The sequence below is a fragment of the Cervus elaphus genome, chromosome 12 (genome assembly GCF_910594005.1).
Source record: "Cervus elaphus chromosome 12, mCerEla1.1, whole genome shotgun sequence".
Taxonomy (NCBI): Eukaryota; Metazoa; Chordata; class Mammalia; order Artiodactyla; family Cervidae; genus Cervus; species Cervus elaphus.
In genome coordinates, this window is record NC_057826.1 from 76,551,776 (window position 1) to 76,579,469 (window position 27,694).

The following is a 27,694-nucleotide window of genomic DNA, read 5'->3' on the forward strand; positions in this document are numbered from 1 at the left end:
TTATTTTTCTTCTCTGGCTGAAAACTCTCCTCCTGTACATTTCTACTATAACGAAGTGATTCTCTTGTAGGAGGGACCAATGGTGACTCAGTGAACCAGACAGAAGGCCCAGTGACTGTCTTAGAGGGGGCTCTCATGACCCTGAACTGCACTTACCAGACCATGTATTCAGATCCCTATCTTTTTTGGTACATCCAGCATTTCAACAAAGCTCCTCAACTCCTCCTGAAGGGCTCAATGACAAACCAGAGGCCCGAGCATGAAGGTTTTCAGGCCACTCTTGTTAAGAGGGACAGCTCCTTCCACCTGCAGAAACAGGCAGTGCAAGCATCAGACTCAGCTGTGTACTACTGTGCTCTGAGGGACACAGTGATGGAGGGCTGCAGGGGGAGCTGAGCGCAAACCCAAGGGGAGCAGGAGGCTGACGTCAAGAAGACGTATATTCTCTCCTTTATCAGAGTTTAGTGTACATTTAGAGTTTTTCAGGAAAACCAATCAAGCTCAGGTCTAATCCTAGAAACTGAGAGGGTTGGGAATTGCTCTACAGGGAACATAGGTTGGATGTCAGTCTTAAAGAAGACCCAAGCTCCAATTCCCAGAAGCACCCCTCTTCATCCAGAAAGATTCCTCTCTTCTCTAGGCTGACTTTAAAAAAAAAAATCTATTTTTCTCATAATGCAAGATAGATATTAGATGTCACAAAATTAGTAGTTCATTTAGAGAAAAGAAATAGGTGATTAAAAGCGCATCACCTGAATCATAGTCATAAACCAACACAGAGGTACCGGGCAAATCACATAGCAGTCTGCGTGTGGCTGAGACGTAACGCTATTGAAGTGCTGTTTGCAGTGAAAGCCTTTGAACTGGAGCTGCTGCAGCCATGGGATGAAAAAGCGTCTGTGACTTTTGAGTGGCCATGTTTCTTTTATTACTTGTTTGTTTTATTTTTGGTCCGGCTGGGTCTTTGTTGCTGACCTTGGGCTCTCTCCAGTTGCAGCGGGTGGAGGTTGCTCGTCATTGCGGTGCACGGGCTTCTCACCGCGGCGGCTCCTCTTGGTGCGGAGCGCGGGCTCCCGCTGCACCGGCTTCAGTAGCGGCGGCGCACGGGCTCAGTAGCGGCGGCACGCAGCCTCTAGGGCTGCATTTCTGATGTTAGGAAATAAGGATGCTTGGTCTCGTGAGCTTGTACTCATTTTGGCTATAGGGTGGATATTTAAAGGCAAGATTATTTTAGCACACATTATTGATTCCTGTTAGACACATACAGCTGGACAAATTTTGTCCACCAGGAAGCTTTCTGTGATTGCATTAAACAGACAAGGAACTTTATCCAGTGTAAATTTCCACAGAAACCCAAGCCTTGGCGTGTAGGAAGAAAAGTTACGACTATTGAGAGTAAATAGTTTTATCTTCCTGTATGAAAGAAAAAAACTTGCTAGCTTATTTCACTGTAGATTTGGGCTGCAGATCCCTCCCCCCAAAAACAGCTATACAAAAATGGATGTCTATCTGTTCTGAGAGGTCACTATAATCATAGTAAATTGTTTTTGTCACAAAATATATGTCTATCCTAGATGCATTGACTGAATATTCAGGTAGACCTGATGTAATTGTTGTTAATTTAATTACAGCATGGCAACCCACTCCAATATTCTTGCCTGGAGAATCCCATGGACAGAGGAGCCTGGTGGGCTACAGTCCATGGAGTCACAAAGAGTCAGCTATGACCAAGTGACTTTCCAGTCACTTGGCAGCTTACAATCACCAACCACATCAACAAGCCATGACATGACCCAGGCAAACTGGTATCAGCCAGTTACATCTCCTGTTCTGATGCAGAAGCGTCTCACAGTTCAGTCACTGTGCATGTGCCCTCAGGCACGGCTCAGGCATCTACTCAGAGGAAGAACTTCCCACATGGGGCTCCCTGGCCTGCTCAGAGCTCTCATAGCCTCTGTCTGCCTTGGTAAGGCTGGTAAGGATGACCACCAGCAGACTCAGCTCTGCTCAGCTCCCATGTGTAGAGGTAGGGCAGGTGATTATTGTCTGTTGGGGTTTAGGAGAGTTGGTTAACTGGCAGAGGGATTAGGACTCAATCCTCTGTTTGTTCCTTGAAGCCCTCTGAGTTCCACCAGGGGAATCAGCCTCTTCCTTTCTGTCTCTCTCACTCTCCATATAATATATACATACATATATATATATATATATTTTTTTTTTTTCCTTCTTCTCTCTAGGATCCATCATGGCCCAGAAAGTAACACAAAACCAGTCAGAAATTCCTGTGCTGGAGAAGGAAGATGTAACCTTGAACTGTGCATATGAAGCTAATAGTTATACTTATTATTTATTCTGGTACAAGCAACCACCAAGTGGGGAAATGATTTTCCTTATTCATCAGGAGTCTTACAATGAACTGAATACAACAAAAGGTCAGTATTTTTTGAACTTCAAGAAAGCAACGAGTTCCATCAGCCTCACCATCACAGACTTACAGCTTGAAGACTCAGCGGTGTATTTCTGTGCTCTGAGAGACCACAGTGATGCGGTGCCTGAGGGAGCCCCACAGAAACCTCAGATGTCAACATGTGGAGTCCCCCAGCTATAAACACCTTCGTGAGATTCTCAGTAAGGACAGGAACAGGTAGAGGGGTTAGAAGTGAAAACCTCACTGTAAGGAAAATGCTATCTCTTTGGTTCAGAGAACATATCTCAAAGTGTCATTCATCAAAAATACCTTTATCTTCAGTTCTTTATCTTACAGAAGATCATTTGCCACATTAAAAAAAAAACTTAAATGGTGATTTATTGAAGCATGAAATTTGGCTTTAAAAAATTCAATAGTATTTGACTAAATCTGCATCTGAGTTGTTAGAATTGTAGGTTCACTGCACAAATATTTATGCATTGCTAAGTCTGGCCATCATTGTGGATCTGAAATATCTCTGAAAGGACACTTCTTGGACCCTCCCTGTGCCCTGCCTCACCTGTGCCGTGAATGACTTGGAATAATGTGCGTAGAGTAACTGTTACCACAAATCTTCACCCCAAGGGGAAACGAAACCCTACAGTTTGCTCAGAACTAACCTCATCACCTGGTCACATTCTTGATATGTGATTACAGAGTTATGTATGTTTAAGGTAGAAAATAGAATATGCAAAGAAGGAGTGCTAAAAACAAAATAACTCACCAATTTTATTAGTCACAAAGAACTCTATTAGAGATTCATACTTTATAGGATATTTCTATTCTGAGTTTTTACCTGACAGTATATTGTGAAATAATTATTTCACAACAATATTTACAGGCCAACATCACACATTCTAATGGTGATATTCCAATGTGTGATTTTATCATACTTTTGGGCTAATTCCATTTTATTAGCTTTCTAGATTGTTTTACTGACTGCAGTAAACAATACTGGAATAAACACAAAGGTATTTGGTGTTTTTCTTGATGACTCCTAGGAGTTTAATAGTTTACCATTAAATCTTTCTGATGTGGCTCCCTGCTCATTTCTGTGACCCTGGAGTATAGAGCATTTTCACTCTGCAATTACTAAACAGTCATATTTTCTCGTTTCACAAAATTCTTTTATACGAAGACTTTGCTTTATACTTTAGTCCCAGTTAACTCCAGATGGCTTCAATTTTGGATGATTCTGCACCACGTGTGTGCAGAGTAGCTGTCATATAACATCTAAAAGAGTTAAGTCTCTGCACTATTCTTGGTGACTCTAGGTGGGAATTAACCTAGTGGGTTTGCTTTCATGTGGAATTCCAAAAAGGAAGATACTACTCTTCCTTGTGTAAGGATTTTCTATCCCTATTGTACAAATAACAATGATCCCAGTAAAGAGCAACTTTCCAGAAAAGAAAGTATAAGTGTGTGTGTGCATGACACGCAAGTGTGTGAAGGAGAGAGAGAGAGATGAGAGAGACAACAGACTTACATAGCCAAGTCATCAAGTAATTAGTTAAAAGAGTTGAATTTGTAAAACATTTTGGAAAGAAGGAAGTAAAGTCACCTAGAGACCAACTTTTAATGAAGAAAATAGATGTAAGCAGATTCAAGGAATAAATCAAACATGTGAAAGAAGAAAAATGTATCCTAGAATTGACTCTTTGCAATCCCATGGACTGTAGCCCACCAGGCTCCTCTGTCCATGGGATTTCCCAGGCAAGAATACTGGAGTGGGTTGCCATTTCCTTCTCCAGGGGATCGTTCCGACCCAGGGATTGAACTCGCATCTCCTGCATCGGCAGTCAGATTCTTTACCACAGTAAAGTGAGAGAAGTTGTCTTGCAACCTAATGTGAGCCTCAAAATCCTTCAGACTTCAGGGGAATATTTCAAACTCTCTCAGTCAACCCTTTGAATCTCCTCTAACTTTAGAAAGATTAAAAAAAAAACACGCACCACCACAGCTTCACTTTTATCTATTTTGTTTTTAATATTTTTTTTAAATTTATTTGGCTGTGCCAGCTCTTAGTTGCAGCACATGGGATCTAATTCTCTGTCTGGGGTCAGTTCCGTAGGGTCAGGAAATGTGAATGCATTGTACATTATACAGTACACAGCACATAGTGGTTGTGTATTAAATATTGGTTGACTGAAGAAGAATAATTGATTCATAAAATCAACAGATATAGAGCTTCTACCCTTTGGATGCTGTTAGGTAATTGTGGATCTATTTTTTCTTGTAGTTCATTTCTCATCACCATAAGAATACTTCTGTTTATATGTGTCATAAGTTCCCTTTCTGTTTGAACAGATTTTCTTCATATGGTACTATTTTCAGGCTTGCAATTAAATTAAATGGTCTCCCTCCTGTTGGCATAGACAGAGCCATCTTAATCCCCTGAGTGAGTCTATAGTGAGGTATATCGACTTGTTCTCTTGTAAACTTGGAAGTCCCTGTTATCAGTGATTCTTCTAGGTTTCAGCCAATGTTAACGTACCCCTGTGTTATCTCTTTCTTGCTTTCACTTCTAGACTTTTTAATCTTCGAATTTTAGCCTCAAATATTTACTTGCTGTGGCTAAAGATACGGATCCTATTAAGCTAAGGATGGTAGTGGGCAAGGAGGGAGCAGTGGTCCAGACTGAAAGAAAGTCACAGTTACCTTAATTCTCTTTGAGCCCCAATACTTTTCCTTTCCATCCTAATTTCTAGGGTTCAGAGGAAATGACCTTTGTATAACAGGTAGGCTCCATACACTAGATTTTGCCCATGAGTACAACTGGATGGTGTCAAACTATCTGTTTCTATTTATCTTTACCCTTGCCGTGACTTGTGCTGCTTCTTTGTATATTTTTTCTTTCAAATCTGAAGACCTAGTTTAGGGATAAATACTCTTACCACTGGGAGTCCTAGCCTAAGACAAGAAAAGTGCCTTGTCTGTTTTTCTAGTTTCTGTTTTCAAGGGCTGACTTATTTTGATCAAGAACAATTTTAAGCTCCTGGATTCACAACCCTTAAGAAAATTTTTAGAAAGTGTTATCCTAATTGTAATATTTGTATTTAAAAAATTGGTATTTAAAAGACTCTGCCGCTGGGACAGTAGAAAGAAGAATTACTAAATCCTTGGAGAAATGAGCTGTTTGACCTTGGAATGCTGACTGTGAAAAAAGGTCAATGGAAGCCTGTAATTTTAGCAAAAAGTAATAACAGGAAGAGGGAATTTTCATTCTTGGGACAATTTGTAAAGAATATTCTCTTCTTCGAGAAGCACATGCTCAATTATAGGAGAGAAGTTACAGACAAGTAAGGAAATTCTGACGTTTAGCTCAGTTTGATGACTTAAAGATTGATAGGCATTTTTGTCAGAGAACTTTAAAGTTTAAAGAAATGTGAATGTTAGAAATGTCAGTTATCTTCAATCATAAGACAGATGTAACCATTTTCTGATTTTTACTAGAGAGCATTGCCCTGTAATACATGATAAAGGATTTCAGAGGTGATGAATTGAGAAGGGCTTGGCTTTTTACTACAATTTTAACTTTACTCTATAGGTAGAGAAATCACACTAAGTATAAAAAGGGAAAGTCACAGGCTCAAAGAACAAATTTTTTTTCACTCCCCTATGAGAGGTCTTCAATCCACACTTTGTTTATGTTGCTTTGAACTAGTTACTTGATAACAGCAAATAGGTAAAGCCTGAAATAAAGATGATGACACAGCCCTTTAAAAATATTTAAAAAATATATACATTATAAAAGTTAGCTCAAAATGGATCATGGACTTAAATGTAAAATATAAAACTGCAACTCTAAAAAAATTAAGAGAAAAACCTCAGACTTGCAGCTAAGTAAATCTTAGGTCTGACACTGAAAACATGATACATTCACACACACATGCACACACCAAACTCAGTCAAAATTAAAAACCTTTCCTCTGTCAAAGACCCTGTTAAAATATGAAATGATAAGTTACAGAACTGGAGTTGAAAGTGAAAGTTGCTCAGTCGTGTCCGACTCTGTGCGCCCCTTGGACTATACAGTCCATGGAATTTTCCAGGCCAGAATACTGGAATGTGTAGCCTTTGCCTTCTCCAGTGGGTCTTCCCAACCCAGGGATCGAACCTAGGTCTCCTGCATTGCAGGTGGATTGTTTACCAACTGAGCTATGAGGGAAGAAAACGGGCAACGGATTCGAACAGGTGTTCCCCAAAGAGGGGATATACAGATTGCAAATTAGCACCTGAAAAGATGTTCAACAATATTAGTCATCAGAGAAGTGCAAATTAAAGCCACAATGAAATATCACTACAAAAATCTCAGTGGGGCTAAAATAAAAATTAGTGATGACACTAAATTCTGGCAAACGTGGGAAAAACTCAATCACTCACAAATTGCTGATGAAGATCTAAATGATAACGAGTATTCTGGAAAATAGCTTGGCAGTTTCTCATAACTCTAAACATGCAGTCACACATTTGGACACTTATTCTAAATAAATAAAAGATTTTATTCACATAAAAACTTGTACCTGAATATTCATAACAGCTTTATTCACAGCAGCCGAAACATGGAAACAACTGTGTCCCTCAGTGGGTTACTGGTTAAGCAAACTGTGGAACATCTACACCATGGAATACTCTTCAGAAATAAAAAAGACCAACAAGTTGGATACATACAGTAACTTGGATAGATCTCATGATTTTACTATTTATGCTAAGTGAAAAAAATCTCATTGGCTACTTCTATATAATTCCATTTCTAGGTCATTGTTGTTTAGTCGATAAGTCAGGCCTGAGTCTGCAATCCCATGGACTCCCACCAGGCTCCTCTCTCCATGAGATTTCTCAGGCAAGAATACTGGAGCGGGTTGCCATTTCCTTCTCCAGAGGCTCTTCCTGACCCAAGGATTAAACCTGCATTTCCCTCAGGCAGATTCTTTTACCATTGAGCCACCAGGGAAGCCCCTCTATGACATTACTAAACAACAAAATTGTATTGAGGAAGAACAGATGAGTGATTGTCTGGGGTTAATGATTAGGGAAGGGGGTCAGTGTGGCTACAAAGGTGTGCATGGCCTAGGGAAACCTTGTTAGGATGAAACAGTTGTGCATCTTGATTGTGGTGATGAACCTATACATGTTATATACATGAATACATGAATCTGTACATGTGTAAAACTGAATAGAGCTATACACACACACACACATATCTGCATGGAAAACTGAGGAAATCTAAGAATTGAAACCTGTAGATTTTACTAATGTCAATTTCCTGGTTTAGATACCATGGAGGAGACCGGGTAAAGAGTACACAGAGCCTCCTTGTACATTTTTGGAAACCTCCATGAATCTATATAGTGATTTAAAATTAAAAGTATTTTTAAAATGACATGCTATTTTCATAAGGTTCACAACTGTAAATCATCTCTTGAGCTTTGTTACACATCACTCATCCAGCTCCCAGATTCATTTAGTGTCTGTTCTACAAAGAGCTCCTGCATTTATCTTGCAGTTATCTTTCTCATCTTCTTTCTGAGATACACATTCAGAAACAAAGAAAAGCTGCCTTCTAAATATGATTATAAGAGCTTGCTAAGTGTGGTTAAAATGAATTATATGAAAGGATGCTAAAATGGATATGTTAGTTCAGTGACTTTTAAATCACTGAGAAATTATCAAATTTTCAAATAAAAAGTCCAAGAACAACAAACTCCAAACACTGTTAGTGTAAGAACTTCTGTGCTGCTTATTCTTTCTTGTTACTGAGTGGGTAAAGGGTACAGTGACATCAAAACAGTGCAGCTGAGAGCTGATGCTCTTTTTCCTCATTGAAGCTAATGGGGTTGGGGCAGAGTGTGCTCTTCAGACAAGTCTTAAGAGAGCTGCTGTAAATGGTGGTCAACTCCACAGCATAGACAAATGTTCAGTGACAAAATCCAATGGGGTGTCATGCTGCTGCTGCTGCTGCTGCTAAGTCACTTCAGTCGTGTTTGACTCTGTGCGACCCCGTAGACAGCAGCCCACTAGGCTCCTCTGTCCCTGGGATTCTCCAGGCAAAAATACTGGAGTGGGTTGCCATTTCCTTCTCCAATGCATGAAAGTGAAAAGTGAAAGTGAAGTCCCTCAGTCATGCCTGACTCTTAGCGACTCCATGGACTGCAGCCTACCAGGCTCCTCAATCCACGGGATTTTCCAGGCAAGAGTACTGGAGTGGGGTGCCAATGCCTTCTCTATGGGGTGTCATAGAACCAAGCAAATTAAGCAAGGCTAGTTTTGCTATACTTATCTTCTGCTACCCACTCTGCCCTGTGACTTTCTGACCTGTCTGATGTCTGTATCGGAGAGCTCTCCTTTCCCTCTGCCATGATAGCCCGTTCTGTCCTCCCAAGATCTATCAAGCTCTTAACCCTGAGTTTTAGTTATGCTTGGTCCCTGAAGCCAGACATAAAATTATTTGAAGAAATGGATTTCTTAACTTATATTCCCAATTCTCTGTCAAAGAGGTTTCCAGACAGATGCACAACTATTCTATCCCTCTGCTTCTCTCAGCACTCTGGTCTTTTTAAGGTCTCACCTTTGAGACTCTTGTGTACCATAGAGGGAAACACAGTCCATTATACCAATGCCTCTGCCACTAAGCCCCTTCAGCCATGTCCGACTCTGTGTGATCCCATGGACTATAGCCTGCCAAGCTCCTATGTCCATGGGATTCTCCAGGCAAGAGTAGTGGAGTGGACGGCCATGTCCTCCTCCAGGGGATCTTCCCGACCCAGGGATTGAACCCACGTCTCTTAGATCTCTTGCACTGGCAGATGGGCTCTTTACCAGTAGTGCCACCTAAGAAGCCCCATTACACTGATGCTTGGGCTCAACTCCTATAACCCTTGGTAGCGGTTTAGCTTTAAAGTGCATTCAAGGAACAATGACATGATTAAAATTGCAGGCAGACAAGGCTTTTCTGATGACTGCTTTAGACTTCCTATGTACTGTGCCCACCAACATAAAAGATGTCCTTCCCTCAATATTTCTCTTTGTAGCCCCTACTTCATAGTCACAGAGCAGAATCAGTCAGATGCACTTGCAAGGTGAATGGGGAAAATGCTGGATAGGATCAGAAGGGCAGTGGAATTGAGGTCAGGTGGTCATCGTGTACATGTCCTGTTTCTCTTCCATCAATCAAAATCTCATTGCAGACACTCTATTTTTTCATGATAATTATGTTTGAGGTTTACATATTTCTCCTAATTTTATTTAATTGTTTTTATTCCCTCAAGAGGATTCAATAAATAAGTAATGCATTCAGTGAGATATTCCTTCTTTGTGAGAGCTTCCTTGTAAATGAATTCTCAATCACTGAAAACTTTGTGTCCTGATTTTTGGCTAGGGGAATTGGGTCACTGACTCTGATCATTTTTTCAGACTTTATTTTCCCCAGATGAAGCGCTTATTTTTCTCTGAAGTATCCTTTCCCTTTCTTTACTCCTTTCTGACCTGTCTGATTGCTGGGGCACGTTAAGTGGAGGCAATGATGTGAGAGTGAAATGTCTAGATACTTCTGTACCTGTGGTCAGCAATGTCTTAGGTAGTAGGGCACTGGTCTCAGCAGCAATGCTAGTATCTTGCTGAAAAACTAGAAAGACATGTCTTTGCTCTCCGATCTCGTTGTACTCCTCTCCATTTAGGATAGATGGGACTCAATCTGCTACTTTCTTCTCAGCTATTTGGGGGCTAAAAAAAAAAGGCTTTCTCAAAAGAACTAGCTTCCTTAGAGGTCCACTGACCTCTGCATGTGAAGCTTTCTTCATGACCTATAGTTTTCTGCTCTTCATCCTGAAGTTCCTTGCTACTGACCCCAGATTTATTACGAGCCCCAATGGAAGAATTCACTTGAGCTCTCTTGGCACAGCGTTGGCTGGCTTCAGCAGAAAGCTCCTTGGCTAAACACAGGGGATCAGGAACATTTTTAATCTACACTCTTTCTAGAATTGCCTTCTTTTTAGTTCAAATGCTTGTTACTTTGTTAATGAACTGTTTTAAAAATGACTGTAGATCTAAAATTCTAAGGGCCCATTCCTGGTGTGAGGAAGGTCAGAATCAATGATGATGAATGTAAAATAACTCGGTATGGTAATGCTTAAGCATTTCATTAACAAACCTATACAGAAGCTTAAATTTCTGTGAAGTCTGATCTGCTAATATTTCCCTATACTCTTTCTGGCTTTCATGCTTAGAAAATTCACGATCATACTAAATTTATCAAAAAATAGCTATTACTTAAAGATATTAATTATCTATATTTAGAATTTATTTAATAACAGATGCTAAGGTAGGTGTCCAAATTTATTTGTTAATCTCTAGGCGATTCTCCATTTCTGAGGGCATGTTTTATTGAACATACCATCTTTTTCTTATTTTTTAATAACTAAATTTTCATAAGTAATTTGTGTGTTTGGACTTTCTATTATGTTCCATTGATGTCTGGATCTTTCTGGCAACAAGCATCTTTACTTAACATAGCATTACACTTAGTCTTACTAACTGTGGAGGAAATTTCTCTCCATTTGGTGTCAGAATTGGTCTTCCTGAAGCCTGAGATTGCCTGCAGTATCATATTTGGCCTCTAGAGGGAGATGCTACACAACTTGAACTTGATGGAAAGTCAGAAAGCCACCAGCCCTTTGAGGAAGAGCTTTTACTTTGCATGCCCTGTAAACCCACTCACTGCTCTGTCAGGCGGTCCGTGTGGCTGAATTGTTTCCAGGAAAAACCTGCAGAAAGGAGCCTCTTGCTTCCTCAGAGCTCAGATATGATGCACACCCTCATCTCAGGGCTTGTGATGATATTCACACTTGGTGAGTCAAGTCTCTTTTTATTTTATCTTACTATGGTCTTCTGATTTAGAATTGGCTTAACGAAATATTCTCCTCTGTTTGCAAGTCAATCCCTGACCCAGAATTTGTGTTACAGGAGGAACAAGAGCCCAGACAGTGACTCAGCCTGAGAGCCACATCTCTGTGTCTAAAGGGGACCCAGTGCAGGTGAAGTGCAGCTATTCGTATTCTGGGAGTCCTTGGCTCTTCTGGTATGTCCAGTACCCCAGACAGCACATCCAGTTACTCCTGAAAGACTCCTCAAGAGAGAGCATCCAGGGTTTCACCGCTGACCTCAACCAGGCTGAGGCATCCTTCCATCTGAAAAAACCCTCAGCTCAGGAGGAAGACTCAGCTGTGTATTACTGTGCTCTGGGTAACACAGTACCTGGCTTCACAAGAGAAGCAGAGCACAAACCCCTTACAGAAAGCAATTCCATGTACCTTATTTGACCACCGTGGGGCATTGTCTCTCTGGAGACTGACATTGAATTTACTTACCTCTTAGATACAGAGTTGTCATCAGTTGTCAACTAGCTGTAGAATTTTTTTAAAGGGAATTCTCATTGCCTACTCTGTATAAGTTAATTTTTAAATAGCAAGTGTATTATTTTAGATATTAGTACCTGGAAAAATACTTCTGAAATAAAACTATGTAATAGCATGAAAATTCTCATCTTGGCCCAGGTGGGCTCCCCAGGTTTAATGACAGAGTTCCATTTCTCCAACTGTGCTGCTACCTCATCCACACCCACGTGTGCATCACCACATGCTGAAGTTCCTTAAAAGTGGAATGGTGCCTCCTGACATGTGACTGCTGATCTTTCTGCAGCTGATGCCTTTCTTCTCATGCACTTGATGGACTCATACTATCCGAGTAGGGGCAATCAGGAGAAAAATCATGGCAAGTTGAAAAAGGAAAGTTTAATATAAAGAATTATTAACAAATAGCAGAGCATTATTTACTAATGAACTCTAAAGAACACTAGAAAGAACTCTAAAGAACACAAGAATAGCATCTGTAGGGAGACACTTATCTTTAGGACTATGCTAGAGTTTCACGGAAAGTAGCACATTATAATATGTACTCTCTTTTCCTATCACAGTGATGACTCAGACTTCACTGGGGAGTGTGTGACTGTAGTCTGCTGGATGGGGAAGTTTGCCGAGGTGCCAGAGAAAAAGACTAACAAGCAGAAGAACAGGTCCCAGGGCTCTGGCACAGTTTGTAGGAAGCTGGCAAAGGAATACTGCTGAACTTGCTCGGGTGCCTGTGAAACTTGCCAAGAAACCACCTGGGGGCTGTCACTAAACGTTGCTGGAAGGGAGCATCACAGGTGTCCCTCCGGATGGCCAAGCACCACAGGAGCAAGAAGTGTGGGACACGCGCCAGGACCTGGAGGAGAAGCTGCCTCTTCTGCAGGGTCCTTTCCGCTCTCTCTACTGACAAAGCTTCACATCGTGCCAGCTGGCAAAGGAGAAATGTTTACAAGGTCCATGACCAGAATTACCCTCTGAATCTATGAAGGGGGAACTTGTAGTTCAAAGGCAATAAGTTGATAACTGGCACATCTTTCATACACACTCCTCCACACACAGTTGAAATTTCAAGCAAGGGTGAAATGACTGTTTCCATCTAACAAGCTAAGTCTGTCCTTTTAACAAGTAAAGACGTTCTCATCCTTTCTCCCAAATGAGGAGACCTGTGGTCCCAACAGTCACTACGGATCACTAGCTGTATTAATTACTTCTAAAATTCAGAGGAAATTCCACTGAAAATTCTGCTATACACAGACTAAATTGTAAAGTTAATCTCTCTCAAGTTGTATATAGAATAAGTATAGTGAGGAGAAGGAACAAGAAGAAATGGCAGTGTACACAAAGGAACACATGAAAGTAAAAAGCAAGAAGAAAATGTAGAAAACTACGACATTCTTTGATTCCCGATTTGGTCGTGATGCTGCAATTGATATAGATGACTTTTTTTATTACACATTTTATATTTTCCCTACTCACAGCCATAACCTCTGTGAATTGGGTTAGTTACCTAGTGGTGTGACCCAATTCTTCATCCTCAAAGGATCTGAGTACTCAAAAATCATGTCTTTTTATTGGTTGTTGTAATTTAACATTAACCTTTAGTATTGGGCAAGGAAGTGCCAAGAGGCTCCCCTAGGAAATCTCCTGGGTTCCAGACATAGTCCTCTTTTTATTTGATATGTAGCAACAACCCCATTTCTCCTTGGTAATCGGTATCAACCACCCTAGTCAGTAGAGTAACCTCATTTTCTATTCATTGGTTGTGAGACGTATGTAGCCCAAATAGCCACATGGAAGTCTTATCTTCCAGTTCAGTGAAACCATTGCTGTGTTCCCTGGGGAAAGCATTATTTCTTTTAGAGAATAAGAACTAATGCAACTCAAAGTTACAAACATTACATGCAAAAATCTTGCTAGTGAGTTACTGAAAATAACAGTGAAGGATCCACTCCCAGTGCCACCTCCTTGATTTCTGGAATCATGCATTCTGGCGATGGGGAGACAACACCATTACTTATCTCTGCTATAAAGCAATACATTGCATCCAATGAGACAGAATGCCGTCTTTTCAGAGTTGTTTTTCAACCGATGCTATTACAGAATCAATGTGTGTGAGAGTGCTCATCATTCAGTCCCCTTTGTGACCCCATGGACTATGGTCCACCACAATCCTCTGTCCCTGGCATTTTTCAGGCAAGAATACTGGAGTGGGTTGCCATTTCCTACCCCAGGGGATCTTACTGACCCAGGGCTCAGACCTGTGTTTCTTGCATCTCCTGTATTGACAGGTGGATCCTTTATCACTGTGCCACCTGGGAAGCCCATACAATCAATAAGCCATTCTAAATTTAATCAGGCCAGCCATTCCTGGATGATAGGGTATGTGGTAAGAAAAATAATCCTGTGGGCATGTGCCCATGGCTGTAATCTTTTGCTCTGAAAATCGTTTCTTCCTCAGAAGAAGTGCTGTGGGGAATATCTTGCTGAAATTAGGCATTCTGTGAGTTTATGAGGAGGACACTGGCAGAGTACAACAGCAGGTATAAGTGTCTATTCCAGTGAGAACAAATCTCAGCCGTCTCCATCATAGGAGATGTCTAATGTAATCCAGTCGTCACCAGGCATCTGGGAAGTCTCTCTGGGAATGACACCACATCAGGGACTCAGTATGAGTCTGTGTCATTGACAGATTAGGCCCTGAGCAATAGCATTATCGAGGTCAAACTTGGTAAGTGCAAATCAGTGTTTCTGAGCTCAGGCATAACTTTCAGACTGCTAGCAAGGCCGGATCATGAAGTCATGAGACCAAAGTGATGAAGCAGGTTGCACTGAGATGTTCCTTCCTCTGCGATCTCTGCAACTTTTGAGAGTAGTTTGAGACGGATCAGTGTTAGCTCTTCCTTAAATGTTTGGTAGACTGACTCTATAGCTTTGGAGTCCAGTTCTCTGACCATATTGGAGATTCTGAGGCAAACCCAATATTAATTAACTTATTCCTTTTCTATTTAATTCAGCCAGAGTCAGTTTCTGTTACTCATAAATAAGAACCTTGAATGATATCCAATCTCATCCCAGCATTAGGCAAGTTAGGAAAAAAGAAGAAGGACATGGTATCAGAAGTGACTGTGAGAAGTCTAACAATGCTCCTCAGAGGGGTTCTGTAAATACTGGGCATCAATGTTCTTTCTTAATTGAGTTTGTAGTGCATAAGTTTGTAGCTGTTCTCACTCTAGGCTGGGACTGGAGTTTGACAAAGGCAGAGAATAGAACAGCTTTGCGATTTCCTCTGATCCAGCCCTAACACACTTCATCTTCCTCGGGTGGTTCCCTTTGCAGGATGATGTTGCCCCCACAAGATGGCATTGCCTCTCTCCTCAGACTCATTTTGTTTGAAATCAGCATGTTTGTATTGAAAGCAGAAGATTAAGCTTCCTTTGATTGGCTGGGTAAGAAACCTGAGACTCTCCCTGGGCCTCAGAGGGACTGGATGAGTACACTCAAAAAAGAGAGCTAGACTGAGGAACCTGGCTTTATTTCAGGGCGAGAGCTGCGTCTTCCATGATCCCCCTAAAGAAGAAGAATGGAGAAGCTTCTGGCTCTGTCTTTGGTGATTCTGTGGCTTCAGCTGGCCAGTGAGTTGGGGCTCTTGGTGATGGGAAGAGGGTGACCAAAGTTCAGAGCCCACAAGACTGAGGGGCAAAATCTTCTCTTTAATTTGGAAAAGTGAAAAGTGAAAATGTTAGTCTCTCAGTCCTGTCTAACTGTTTGCGACCCATGGACTAGCCTGCCAGGCTCCTCTGTCCGTGGAAATTTCCAGGCAAGAATACTGGAGTGGGTTGCCATTCCCTGCTCCAGGAGATCTTCCTGACCCAGGGATCAAACCCACATCTCCTGCTTTGGAGGCAGATTCTTTACCACTGTGCCACCAGGAAAGCCTGTTAATTGGGAAATGTACCCTCATTTTATGGAAGGAAATGCAAACACTAGGGAGTGAAAATGCAGTGACTGACTCCTGTCCTCTGTCCTTGTGTTTCTGCCTAGAGGTGAATAGCCAGCAAGGAGAACAGAATCTTCAGACCCTGAGCATCCAGGAGGGTGAAAATGTCACCATGAACTGCAGTTATAAAAGTATTACTATAACTGCCTTACAGTGGTACAGACAGGATTCAAGGCGAGGCTTTGTTCATCTGATTTTAATGCGTTCAAATGAGAGACAGAAATACAGTGGGCGACTACACTTCACACTTGACAACTCCATCAAAAGCAGTTCCTTGTCCATCACGGCTTCCCAGGCTGAGGACGCTGCTACTTACCTCTGTGCTGCAGACCCACAGTGCTCAGCGTGCACCCACAGCCCCAGCACAGACCTGCCAGAGCTGTCTCTCGGAAGCCGCAACAGTGTGCAGAGTTGGTGGTTTTTTCTTCCCACAAGGGAGAGTCTGCAAATGGCTAGCAACACGAAAGGGAGTGCCTCTCAAATTCCTGATGTTTTCAGTAGCGTGTCAGACTGTAGCAAAGTGCATAAGGTTTAGAACAGGAAACTGAAATGCCAGATTCACCTCTGCCCATCCTGGCTGTGTCTTTAGCCATATCATAGGTATAGCAGCCTTCGGTTTCCTCAACTTAAACAAAGGATTTAGACTGGATGAGCCTAAAGACCCTTCAAGTTCTAATTTTACCAGGTCACCTCTGGAGGATGAAGAAGGACTTCTCAGTATAGAAGGGCCCATCTGTTATATGTGCAGCAGGGAGGGCTTTAAGATGCCTGAGATGATTTTACTATTTCTCTAATTCCTCTATAGGAAACAGTAGATTCATCAGGCATTAGAAATAAAAAGGATTTAGGACTGTTTCAATGAAACGTTTCACTTTAAAACTGAGGAGTGAAAATGTTATGTAATAATAGACAGAAAGATCTCAGTCTTTGGAGTAAAAAAGAAAAAGATGTGCATCTGATTCTGCCATTTATGATTTGTATGATTTCTAAGCTTCAATTTCTCCATTAAAGAGATGGGAATTTATCCAAAAGTCGGAATTTTTCCTCTTACAAGTGAGAGATGTATGTTTTCTGCTATCAGCCCCTAAAGTATTGTTTTTTGAAAGTGGATACTTCTGTTTATTATCACATATATAACAGTTTTCCATCCATTGTATTCTTGTTCCTGGTAAGAGTAGTTTTCTTGATACAGTTTTGATGCTACTGAAAATGTGTTTGTGGACAAAAGGCATTTGTATTTATGTGACACTTGGTGTTAAAGGTAGGATGGCAGGGGAAAGGTTGGAAGGACTGTGGTTCCCACATTCCAGACCTTAAACCACCACCATCACCTATATCAGAATCACCTAGAACACCTTTGAAAAAGTGGGTTATTAGGAGCTTACTCAATCAGACTGATGCAGTGATGTATTTTTAATGAACATCATTTATATCAGATATTGGTTCAGCTTCACATCACAAAAAACTCAGGTAACATTTTTAACAAGCTGGAATTTACTTCCCTCTCATATAAAGAAGCTCTATCGCATGGACCATGTGCAGTCCAGGGCTGGTATACTAGCTTCGTAATTTTGTGAGGAATCAAGGGTCTTCTTTCTGGCTGTCTCTTGTCCTTAAATTGTCACTTTTGTTTATATACTTTGCCGAAGGAGCAAGAAGTCTATCCATTTTTTCCACCTTCCAGGAAGAACGTCAAGAGGCAACTGAGCACATGCTGGCCATGTCAACCATTTTCAGAAGCTTCACCCTGCAGCTCCTACTTACATTTCATCCACGAGTGTTAGTCCGTGTCTCCACATTTCTTACATCTGCAAAGGAGCCCGGGATATCAGGATTTTTTCAGTCTCTGCATGTTGTCGCTCACAACAAAATTGTTGTTTTCAGTTCAATTCAGTTTAGTCGCTCAGTTGTGCCCGACTCTTTGCGATCCCATGGACTGCAGCACGCCAGGCTTCCTTGTCCATCACCAATTCCCCAAATTTGCTCAAATTGATGTCCATTGAGTCTGTGATGCCATCTAACCATCTTATCCTCTGTCATCCCCCTCTCCTTCTGCCTTCAATCTTTCCCAGCATCTGGGTCTCTTCCAGTGAATCAGTTCTTCACATCAGGTGGCCAAAGTATTGGAGTTTCAATTTCAGCATCAACCTTCTAATGAATATTCAGGACTGATTTCCTTCAGGATTGACTGGTTTGATCTCCTTGCTGTCCAAGAGACTCTCAAGAGTCTTTTCCAACACCGCAGTTCAAAAGCATCAATTCTTTGGTGCTCAGCTTTCTTCATGGGCCAACTCTCACATCATACATGACTACTGGAAAAATCATAGGTTTGACTATATGGACCTTTGTTGGCAAAGTAATGTGTCTGCTTTTTAATATGCTGTCTAGGTTGGGATATCAGGATCTTTTCAATTTCAGTATGTTGTCACTCACAACAAAAATTTTGCTTCTACCATAATTGAAAAAGACACGTATATCCCAGTTTATTGAAGCACTATTTACAATGGCTAGGACAAGGAAGCAACCTAGACACCCATTGACAGATGAATGGATAAGGAAGTTGTGGTACATATGTACAGTGGAATATCACTCAGCTATAAAAAAGAACACATTTGAGTCAGTTCTAATGAGGTGGATGAACTTAAAGCCCATTGCACAGGGTGAAGTAAGCCAGAAAGAGAAAGACAAATATTATGTATTAATGCATATATATGGAATCTAGAAAGATGGTGATGATGACCTATTTGCAGGGCAGCAAAGGAGACACAGACATGAGGAACAGATTTAATTAAGACAGAAATAAATGCAAAAGAAACAAAAAAGACCATAGCAAAAATCAACAAAGCTAAAAGCTGATTTTATGAAAAGATAAACAAAATTGACAAACTGTTATCAAGACTCATTAAGAAACAAAGGGAGAAGAACCAAATCAACAAAATTAGAAATGAAAATGGAAAGATCACAACAGCAACACTGAAATACAAAGGATCATAAGAGATTACTACCAGCAGCTCTATGCCAATAAAATGGACAACTTGGAAGAAATGGACAAATTCCTAGAAAAGTATAACTTAACAAAACTGAACCAGGAAGAAATAGAAGATCTTAACAGACCCGTCACAAGCATGGAAATCAAAACTGTAATCAGAAATGTTCCAGCAAATAAAAGCCCAGGACCAGATGGCTTCACAGCTGAATTCTACCAAAAATTTAGAGTAGAGGTAACACCTATTTTACTCAAACTCTTCCAGAAAGTTGAAGATGGTAAACTTCCAAACTCATTCTATGAGGCCACCATCACCCTAACTCCAAAACCAGACAAAGATGCCACAAAAAAAGAAAACTACAGGCCAATATCACTGATAAGCATAGATGCAAAAATCCTTAACAAAATTCTAGCAAACAGAATCCAACAGCATATTAAAAAGATCATACGTCATGACCAAGTGGGCTTTATCCCAGGAATGCAATATCAATCATTATGCAATATCCACAAATCAATGAATGTAATACACCACATTAACAAATTGAAAGATAAAAACCATACTATTATCTCAATAGATGCAGAAAAATCCTTTGACAAAATTCAACATCAATTTATGATAAAAGCTCTCCAGAAAGCAGGGATAGAAGGAACATACCTCAACAAAATAAAAGCTATATATGACAAACTCACAGCAAACATTATCCTCAATGGTGAAAAATTGAAAGCGTTTCCCCTAAAATCAGGAACAAGATAAGGGTGCCCACTCTCACCACTACTATTCAACATAATTTTGGAAGTTTTGGCCACAGCAATCAGAGCAGAAAAAGAAATAAAAGGAATCCAGATAGGAAAAGAAGAAGTGAAACTCTAGCTGTTTGCAGATGACATGATCCTCTACATAGAAAACCAATGCCTCAAGACTTCTCTCTCCATTGGATTTCCAGGTGAGAAGACTGGAGTGGGTTGCCATTTCCTCCTCCAGGGGATCTTCCTGACCCAGGGATTGAATCCACATCTCCTACATCGGCAGGTGGATTCTTTACCACTGAGCCACCCGGGAAGTATCTTTGGTATTAGCATCATTCAATTTCCCTCTTCTTTTCTATCCATTAATGTGTTCTTTATTTTAAGCCTCCTCAAAAAGCTCTGATAATATTTAGTGAAAAAAGTAATCTTTAGAGGTTTATGGATAAATCCTGGAGTATAGTGGGGATTGGCAAAGGATAGCCACAGGGCAGTAGCTTGATATTTATGTTTATAAATAAAGTCTTGTTGGAAGACAGCCATGCTCATTCATTTATGGATTGACCATGGATGCTTTGTGCTACACCAGCATAGTTGTAGCAGAGCCTGTACGACTTCAAAACCTAAACTATTTACTATTTGACCCTTTATGAACAAAAAAGTCTGCCAACCTACAGGGTGTAGGAATTACATTAGAACTTTTTGATCTGGATTTTTTTGTTTGATGACAACAAATTAAATAATAAAGGCATATTTCTAATCATCTGTTGGGTCAATTTAGAATACTCCCATCTTTCTGAAGATTTTGTGTTATGTCATTTTTTAATCTAATAAAGACAAATGGAATAATGACACTTTACAAATAAAAGCATCATAGGTCTTTAAATAGATGAAAGTTTTAAGAATATTTTTAAACATTTAAAAAGTTTGAATGTATCAACATGCAATTCAGTAGAAAAAAGAGTAGCAGTAAATGCATACTATTTTTTCAGTGCTGATTTTTTGATGCTTTGTTCAATAATAGAGTTATATAATGCTGACTTAAATGGATATTTTTGAATAGAAGTAAAAATACTGCAAATCAGTAATCACAGGAATTCAGACAACAGTGTGGAGAAGGCAATGGCAACCCTCTCCAGTACTCTTGCCTGGACAATCCGATGGAAGGAGGAGCCTGGTAGGCTGCAGTCCATGGGGTCGCTAAGTGTCAGAAACGACTGAGCGTCTTCACTTTCACTTTTCACTTTCATACATTAGAGAAGAAAATGGCAACCCACTCCAGTGTTCTTGCCTGGAGAATCCCAGGGATAGGGGAGCCTGGTGGGCTGCCGTCTATGGGGTCACACAGAGTCAGACACGACTGAAGCAACTTAGCAGCAGCAGCAGCAGCAAATAGTGCATTAAGCTCCAAATCATCTCAATCAGGTGAATTGTTGAATGACACGATCTATAGCTTTCTTCTAATGAGATTTTACCACCTCTTTAGTTTCAGCAAAATATCACTCTTCACATTGATGTTTTAATATGAATTTTATTAACTTTGTATTTTGTATGCATGGGCTTCCCTGATAGCTCAGTTGGTAAAGAATCCACCTGCAATGCAGGAGACCCTGGTTCAATTTCTACATTGGGAAGATCCGTTGGAGAAGGGATAGGTTACCACTCCATATTCTAGAGCTTTGCTTGTGGCTCAACTGGTAAAGAATCTGTCTGCAATGCGGGATCTGGGTTTGACCCCTGGATTGGGAAGATCCCTGGAGAAGGGAAAGGCTACCCACTCCAGTATTCTGGCCTGGAGAGCCCCATGTAGTTCATGGGGTCACAAAGGGTCAGACTCGACTAAGCGAGTTTCAATTTGGTGATTAAGAACTGTGAACCGAAGACATTTATACTTAACCTGAGTTTTGTATGTATAAAACTGCTATAGCATTTTTTAAATAGTCAGTATGAGAGTGGTCTCTTACATGAAGAACTGTGCCTTAGTTTGAGAAATGCCTAATGCCTCTGTGTTCAGACCCTAGACAAGCCACTGGAAGAAGCTCATCATACCGCAGGCCTGAGAACTATTTCTCATAGAGGCTATACTTCATAAACAGATCATTGTACACCTGGACATGTCCACTCATTCACTTATTCATTCATTTTTCAAATATTTTTAAACCATTTGCCCTGAACTAGTGTTCTGTGTATTTTGAGAAGTTGGCCACTGAGATTAATAAGATTAAGTTCCTGATCTCAGGTGCATCAAGCCTAGTTTGAAAAACAAACACAAATGTTACTGTATTGATAGCACTGCCCTGAAACCCATGTAAGGCAACCTCACACCTGACTGCAGCCACAAAGTCTTCATGCCTTAAAATGGTTTATGTTAGCAAAGAACAATGTTTTGACTTCTTACCATAATACAACCATACTTTCCATGAAGTAAATCCTAGAAAAAAGAAGCAGCTGTGAAATGACTTTGTTATATCTTCTGCTGGGTTCACTTCACTTGCACAAATAATTGCACAGGAACCTAGACAAACAGGCTGACAGACACTGAGCAGACAGTTCTTCCCAGTGAGATCCCTGAATCTCTAATAAAATAAATACACAGGAGCCTGATAAACACCACACACATGCCTTTGAAATGAAGCAAGCCTGGTTAATACATTAAGTATCTGAACTCGATTTTCTAAAGACTCTACCAGAAAATTACTAGAGCTAATCAATGCATATAGTAAAGTTGCAGGACATAAAATTAACACAGAGAAATCCCTTGCATTCCTATACACTAACAATGAAAAAACAGAAAGAGAAATTAAGGAAACAATAACATTCACCATTGCAACAAAAAGAATAAAATACTTAGGAGTATATCTACCTAAAGAAACAAAAGATCTATACATAAAAACTATAAAACACTGATGAAAGAAATCAAAGAGGACACAAACAGATGGAGAAATATACCGTGATCATGGATTGGAAGAATCAATACTGTGAAAATGAGTACACTACCCAAAGCAATCTATAGATTCAACTCAATCCCTATCAAGCTACCAATGGTATTGTTCACAGAACCAGAACAAATAATTTCACAATTTGTATTGAAATATAAAAAACCTTGAATAGCCAAAGCAATCTTGAGAAAGAAGAATGGAACTGGAGGAATCAACCTGCCTGACTTCAGGCTCTACTACAAATCCACAGTCATCAAGACAGTATGGTACTGGCACAAAGACAGAAATATAGATCAATGGAACAAAATAGAAAGCCCAGAGATAAATCCACATACCTATGGACACCTTATCTTCAACAAAGGAGGCAAGAATATACAATGGAAAAAAGACAACCTCTTTAACAAGTGGTGCTGGGAAAACTGGTCAACCACTTGTAAAAGAATGATTTTCTAAAAAAAAAAAAAAAAATACTTAGTTGAATTAAAACAAGAATGTGACAAGTGCTATCATCTAAGTATGGTCCAGGGGCCCCAAAGGAGATCTTTCCAGGGAGGTTTACCAAACTCCCTGAGGTTTCTCTCTTTTACTGAAGATTGTTACTCAGCCCAAGATTCACCTTGGATCTCTGTCCTCTGCATGCTACCCCCTTGCCCCTATCTCTCTCCCTTTCTCTCTTTTTGCCCACATCTCTCCTTTCTTGTCCAGTGGTCCACACATTTCTAGGTTCCATCTCAATCCCACGTGAGACAGTTTTGGTAAACCCCGCCAGTAGTGGTGCTTGGAAGCTGCCTCCATGAAGTAAGCTGGGCAGTGTTAGCCCTCATCTCATCTGTCATCTTTATCTCTGTGCTACCTGATGTCCAAGGTCCAAAATTTGTTTCATGTATCTTGTCCAGTTTTCTAGTTGTAAGGTCAACTCTACCTTTAACTCTGAAAAAGAAGTAAGGGTAATTTTTTTTTTTTTGGTATTTTACAAATGTATCATTTGATGATGGTAGGGTATGTAATAATAACCTTATCATTCAACCACACATTATTTGAGACCTGCTGTAGATAAGGTTTCTTCCATGGCATGTTGACTGAGTCTTGGGGATGAACAGAGCTAATTCAGGTAAAGAACTTGAGGAGAGCAGGGAGCACTTTCCATTCAGGAGGAATCTTCTCTGATTCATGGCTATCTTGGAGACACATTGAAGGAAGAAATCTCTGACTATTCCATCTAGAAATTGTAACTGGGATTTCTTGAGAAGCTAGAGATACATGTACCATGCAAAAAATTGTGGAAGTAATAATAGTTTGCCTAAGCACTGTTATGTTTAGGACTCTCTTCTTAGGGTCCTGTCCCATTATCCTGTATGTACCCCACAAGCTATTATCAGGAGAAACAGGTCAGAACGGACTGTGGTGCAATTTTCACGATTACCACCAGAGGGCGGCGTTTCCTTCAGATGCCGATACTCTTGTGTTCAGGAGCCGGTTTGACTTGCCTACTCTGTAGCCACAAGACGGAATACTGCTATGGTGCAGAAAGGGGCTCTCCGTGTCTGAGTGAGGAGCTTCTGGAACATCCAGATGGAGACTAGATTCGTTAGACTGGTGTATTCCAGGGAACAAGGACCGTTTTCTTTTGCCAGCATGCATTCTGTCACTCACTCAGTTCTTCTGATCACCTTAATATTCAGTAAGTAACATTTTATTCTAAAGCTTAATGATTTTTCACTTTCCTATAACTGTAGGTAAGTTTTGTTTTTCTTCTCTGACTGAAAACTCCTCTCCTGTGCATTTCTATCATAACAAAGTGATTTTCTTGTAGGAGGGACCAATGGTGACTCAGTGAACCAGACAGAAGGCCCAGTGACTGTCTCAGAGGGGGCGCTCTTGACCCTGAACTGCACTTACCAGACTGCTGGTTCGGCTCTCTATCTGTTCTGGTACGTTAAGCATCTCAACAAAGCTCCTCAACTCCTCCTGAAGGGCTCTATGACAAACCAGAGGCCCGAACATGAAGGTTTTCAGGCCACTCTTGTGAAGAGGGACAGCTCCTTCCACCTGCAGAAACAGGCAGTGCAAGCATCAGACTCGGCTGTGTACTACTGTGCTCTGAGGGACACAGTGATGGAGGGCTGCAGGGGGAGCTGAGCGCAAACCCAGATGCAGATGGGGCTCCGACTGTGGGCAGCCCCAGAAGGGGGTGTAGTTTCTCTCTCAGAGGTACTGTCAAAGCACTACCAGTTCTGATACTCTGAGCCAAGGACCTTGGTATTCTTGGATTGCCTGACAGAGGAATCTGGGGCAGGACAGTGTAAGAGGAACTTAAGTGCTTTTCTCCAGAAATGCCTGTTTTCAGCCTATCCACATGCCCCCAGATGGCATAGAATCCCTTGAAGTGACATTAACTCTTCAACAACAATTCAGATTATATATGCTGAAATATTTCACAATGTGTTAATGAAAATTCCAGGGCTCATTGTTGGTGGACGACTGTGTGATCTGGAAGCTAGTCTCTGGTTTTGAAAATTCAGGCCAAGGTTGTGTATCCTGATGAGGTTCACCTGCAGACACTCCATCTTCAGTGACTGGAGCTTTATTCTCTCTTTCCTTGACTTTTCCATCCCTTCTGGTTGCTCCAGAAATGCTGCTACCTAAGTAAATTCCAAGAGGAATTTACTGACAAGTTTCTGACAAGGTATTCCTTCTGTCAAGGGCCCTGTGGATCAGAGCAGCCCACTCTGTAAATATTGCAGGTGTTGTGTGTATTGTTTGTATTCATACTGGGTGCAGGACATTATATTTGCTAATAACCTCATCTCAGGGAAATGGATGCCAAAGAATGTTCAAATTACAAATTACCATACAGTTGCACTCATTTCACATGTTAGCAAGATTATGTTCAAAATCCTTCAAGCTATGCCTCAGCAGTACATGAACCAAGAATTTCAGATGTAGAAGCTGGGTTTAGAAAAGGCTGAGGTACCAGAGCAGATCCAATATCTGCTGGATCACAGCAAAAGCAAGGGAATTTAAAAAGAAATCTACTTCTGCTTCATTGACTACGCTAAAGCCTTTGACTGTGTGGATCACAACAAACTGTGGAAAATTCTTAAAGAGATGGGGATGCCCAAGAAAGCTGTATGCAGGACAAGAAGCAACAGTTAGTACTGCACATGGAACAATGGACTGGTTCAAAATTGGGAAAGGAGTACATCAAGGTTATATATTGTCACCCTGCTTATTTAACTTATATGTGGAGTACATCAGGTGAAATGCAGGGCTGGATGACTCAAAAGCTGGAATCAAGATTGCCAGGGGAAATATCAACAACCTCAGATATGCAGATGACACCACTCTGATGGCAGAAAGTGAAAAGAAACTAAAGAACATCTTGATGCAGGTGAAAGAGGAGAGTGAAAAAGCTGGATTAAAACTCAACATTAAAAAAAAAACTAAGATTACGGTATTCAGTCCCAAAATTTTATGGCAAATAGATGGGGAAAATGTGGAAACAGTGACAGATTTAATTTTCTTGGGCTTCAAAATCACTGCAAATGGCGACTGCAGCCATGAAATTAAAAGATGCTTCCTCCTTGGAAGAAAAGATATGACCAACCTAGACAGCATGTTAAAAAGCAGAGACATTACTTTACCAGCAAATGTCCATATAGTAAGAGCTATGGTTTTCCCAGTAATCATGAATGGATGTGAGAGTTGGACCCTAAAGAAAGCTGAGTGCCAAAGAATTGATGCTTTCTAGCTGTGGTGTTGGAAAAGACTCTCAAGAGTCCCTTGGACAGCAAGGAGATCAAACCAGTCCATCCTAAAGGATATCAACTGTGAATGTTCATTGGAAGGACTGATGCTGAAGCTGAAGTTCCAATATTTTGGCCACCTCATTTGAAGAACCAATTCACTAGAGAAGACCCTGATGCTAGGAAAGATTGAGGGCAAGAGGATAAGGAGGTGACAGAGGATAAGATGGTTGGATGGCATCACTGACTCAATGGACGTGAGTTTAGCAAACTCTGGGAGCTAGTGAAGGACAGGGAAGGACACATACCTGCAACATTTACAGAGTGAGCTGCTCTGAGCCACAGGGCCCTTCAGAAGGAATATCTTGTCCGGAAGCTCTCCTCTTGGAACTTACTTAGGCAGCAGCATTTCTGGAGCAACAAGAAGGGATGGAAAAGTCAAGGAAAGAAAGAATAAAGCTCCTGGCATGCTACAGTTCATGGGATGGTAAAGAGTCAGACATGACCTAGGGACTCAACGACAACAAAAACAGGGAAAATTAATTCATCAATCAGTCATATTTCAGACACATGGAAAGAGTGTTTATGCACTCTTACAATAAGCTATCTTGGCAGCAGAGTGAGCTTTTTCACCTGCTCAAGAAACTGGGAGAAAGTATCACCCACTCCCAAAGCAGGAACGTTTCCACACTCCTCTGCTCATGAGCGGGATGCGGAGCCACTGTGATCCCTGATCTGCGTCTCTGATACAATCATGCCATCTGCAACTTTGAGGACCAGACTTTCTGGCAGGACAGTGGTGGGCACACAGGTGGGAAGAGATGGATGTTTTACTGCTGGGCAGTCTGTGAGATGTGGCCATAATACTGAATCATTGTCATTTCATAATTTATAGGCGTGCATGATTTGCTAAGTTTTGTCTGACTCTTTCCGACCCCATGGACTGTAGCCCACCAGGCTCCTCTGTCCATGGAATTTTCCAGGCAAGAATACTGGAGTGGGTTGCTATTCCCTTCTCCTGGGGATCTTTCTCACCCAGGGATCGAGCCCTCATCTCCTCAATTGGCAGGCAGATTCTTTATCACTTAGCACCTGGGAAGATCAATTTATAGACACAACTACTTATATGCAGAGCTTAATAGTTATAGTAGTTTTATGGTCTTGGCAGATGTAGTCACCATCGTCACTTAGGGTGGATCTGGACACCCACCTGAAGGTAAGCACTGCCTTCCTCCCTAACATCCTAGAGTCCTGCACACTGGGGGCTGGCCACCTGTGCCCTGGGGGTTCAGCATCTTAATAAACAGGCCTGGAAATGGAGAGGGAGATGAAAGAACAAAAATAAATCTTAACGGTGGGAAAATAAAAGTATTCTAGCTGGTTTTATTTCCCTGGTAGTAACTGCTTCAGTTCT

The 27,694-nt window shown here is 41.0% G+C and overlaps 3 gene segments (V, D, J or C); all 3 read left to right on the top strand.

Moving 5' to 3' along the window:
* The window catches only part of LOC122704630, a 42,599-nt gene that overhangs the window by 174 nt on the left and 14,731 nt on the right, over nucleotides 1-27,694 (top strand). The window contains exon 2 of the V gene segment in view: nucleotides 71-188.
* LOC122704611 lies at nucleotides 4,262-11,819 on the top strand. The segment is given in 3 exon segments: nucleotides 4,262-4,285; nucleotides 11,030-11,310; nucleotides 11,426-11,819. Coding segments are annotated over 2 exon segments (507 nt in total).
* Nucleotides 24,097-24,673, top strand: LOC122705774. The segment is given in 2 exon segments: nucleotides 24,097-24,215; nucleotides 24,348-24,673. Coding segments are annotated over 2 exon segments (435 nt in total).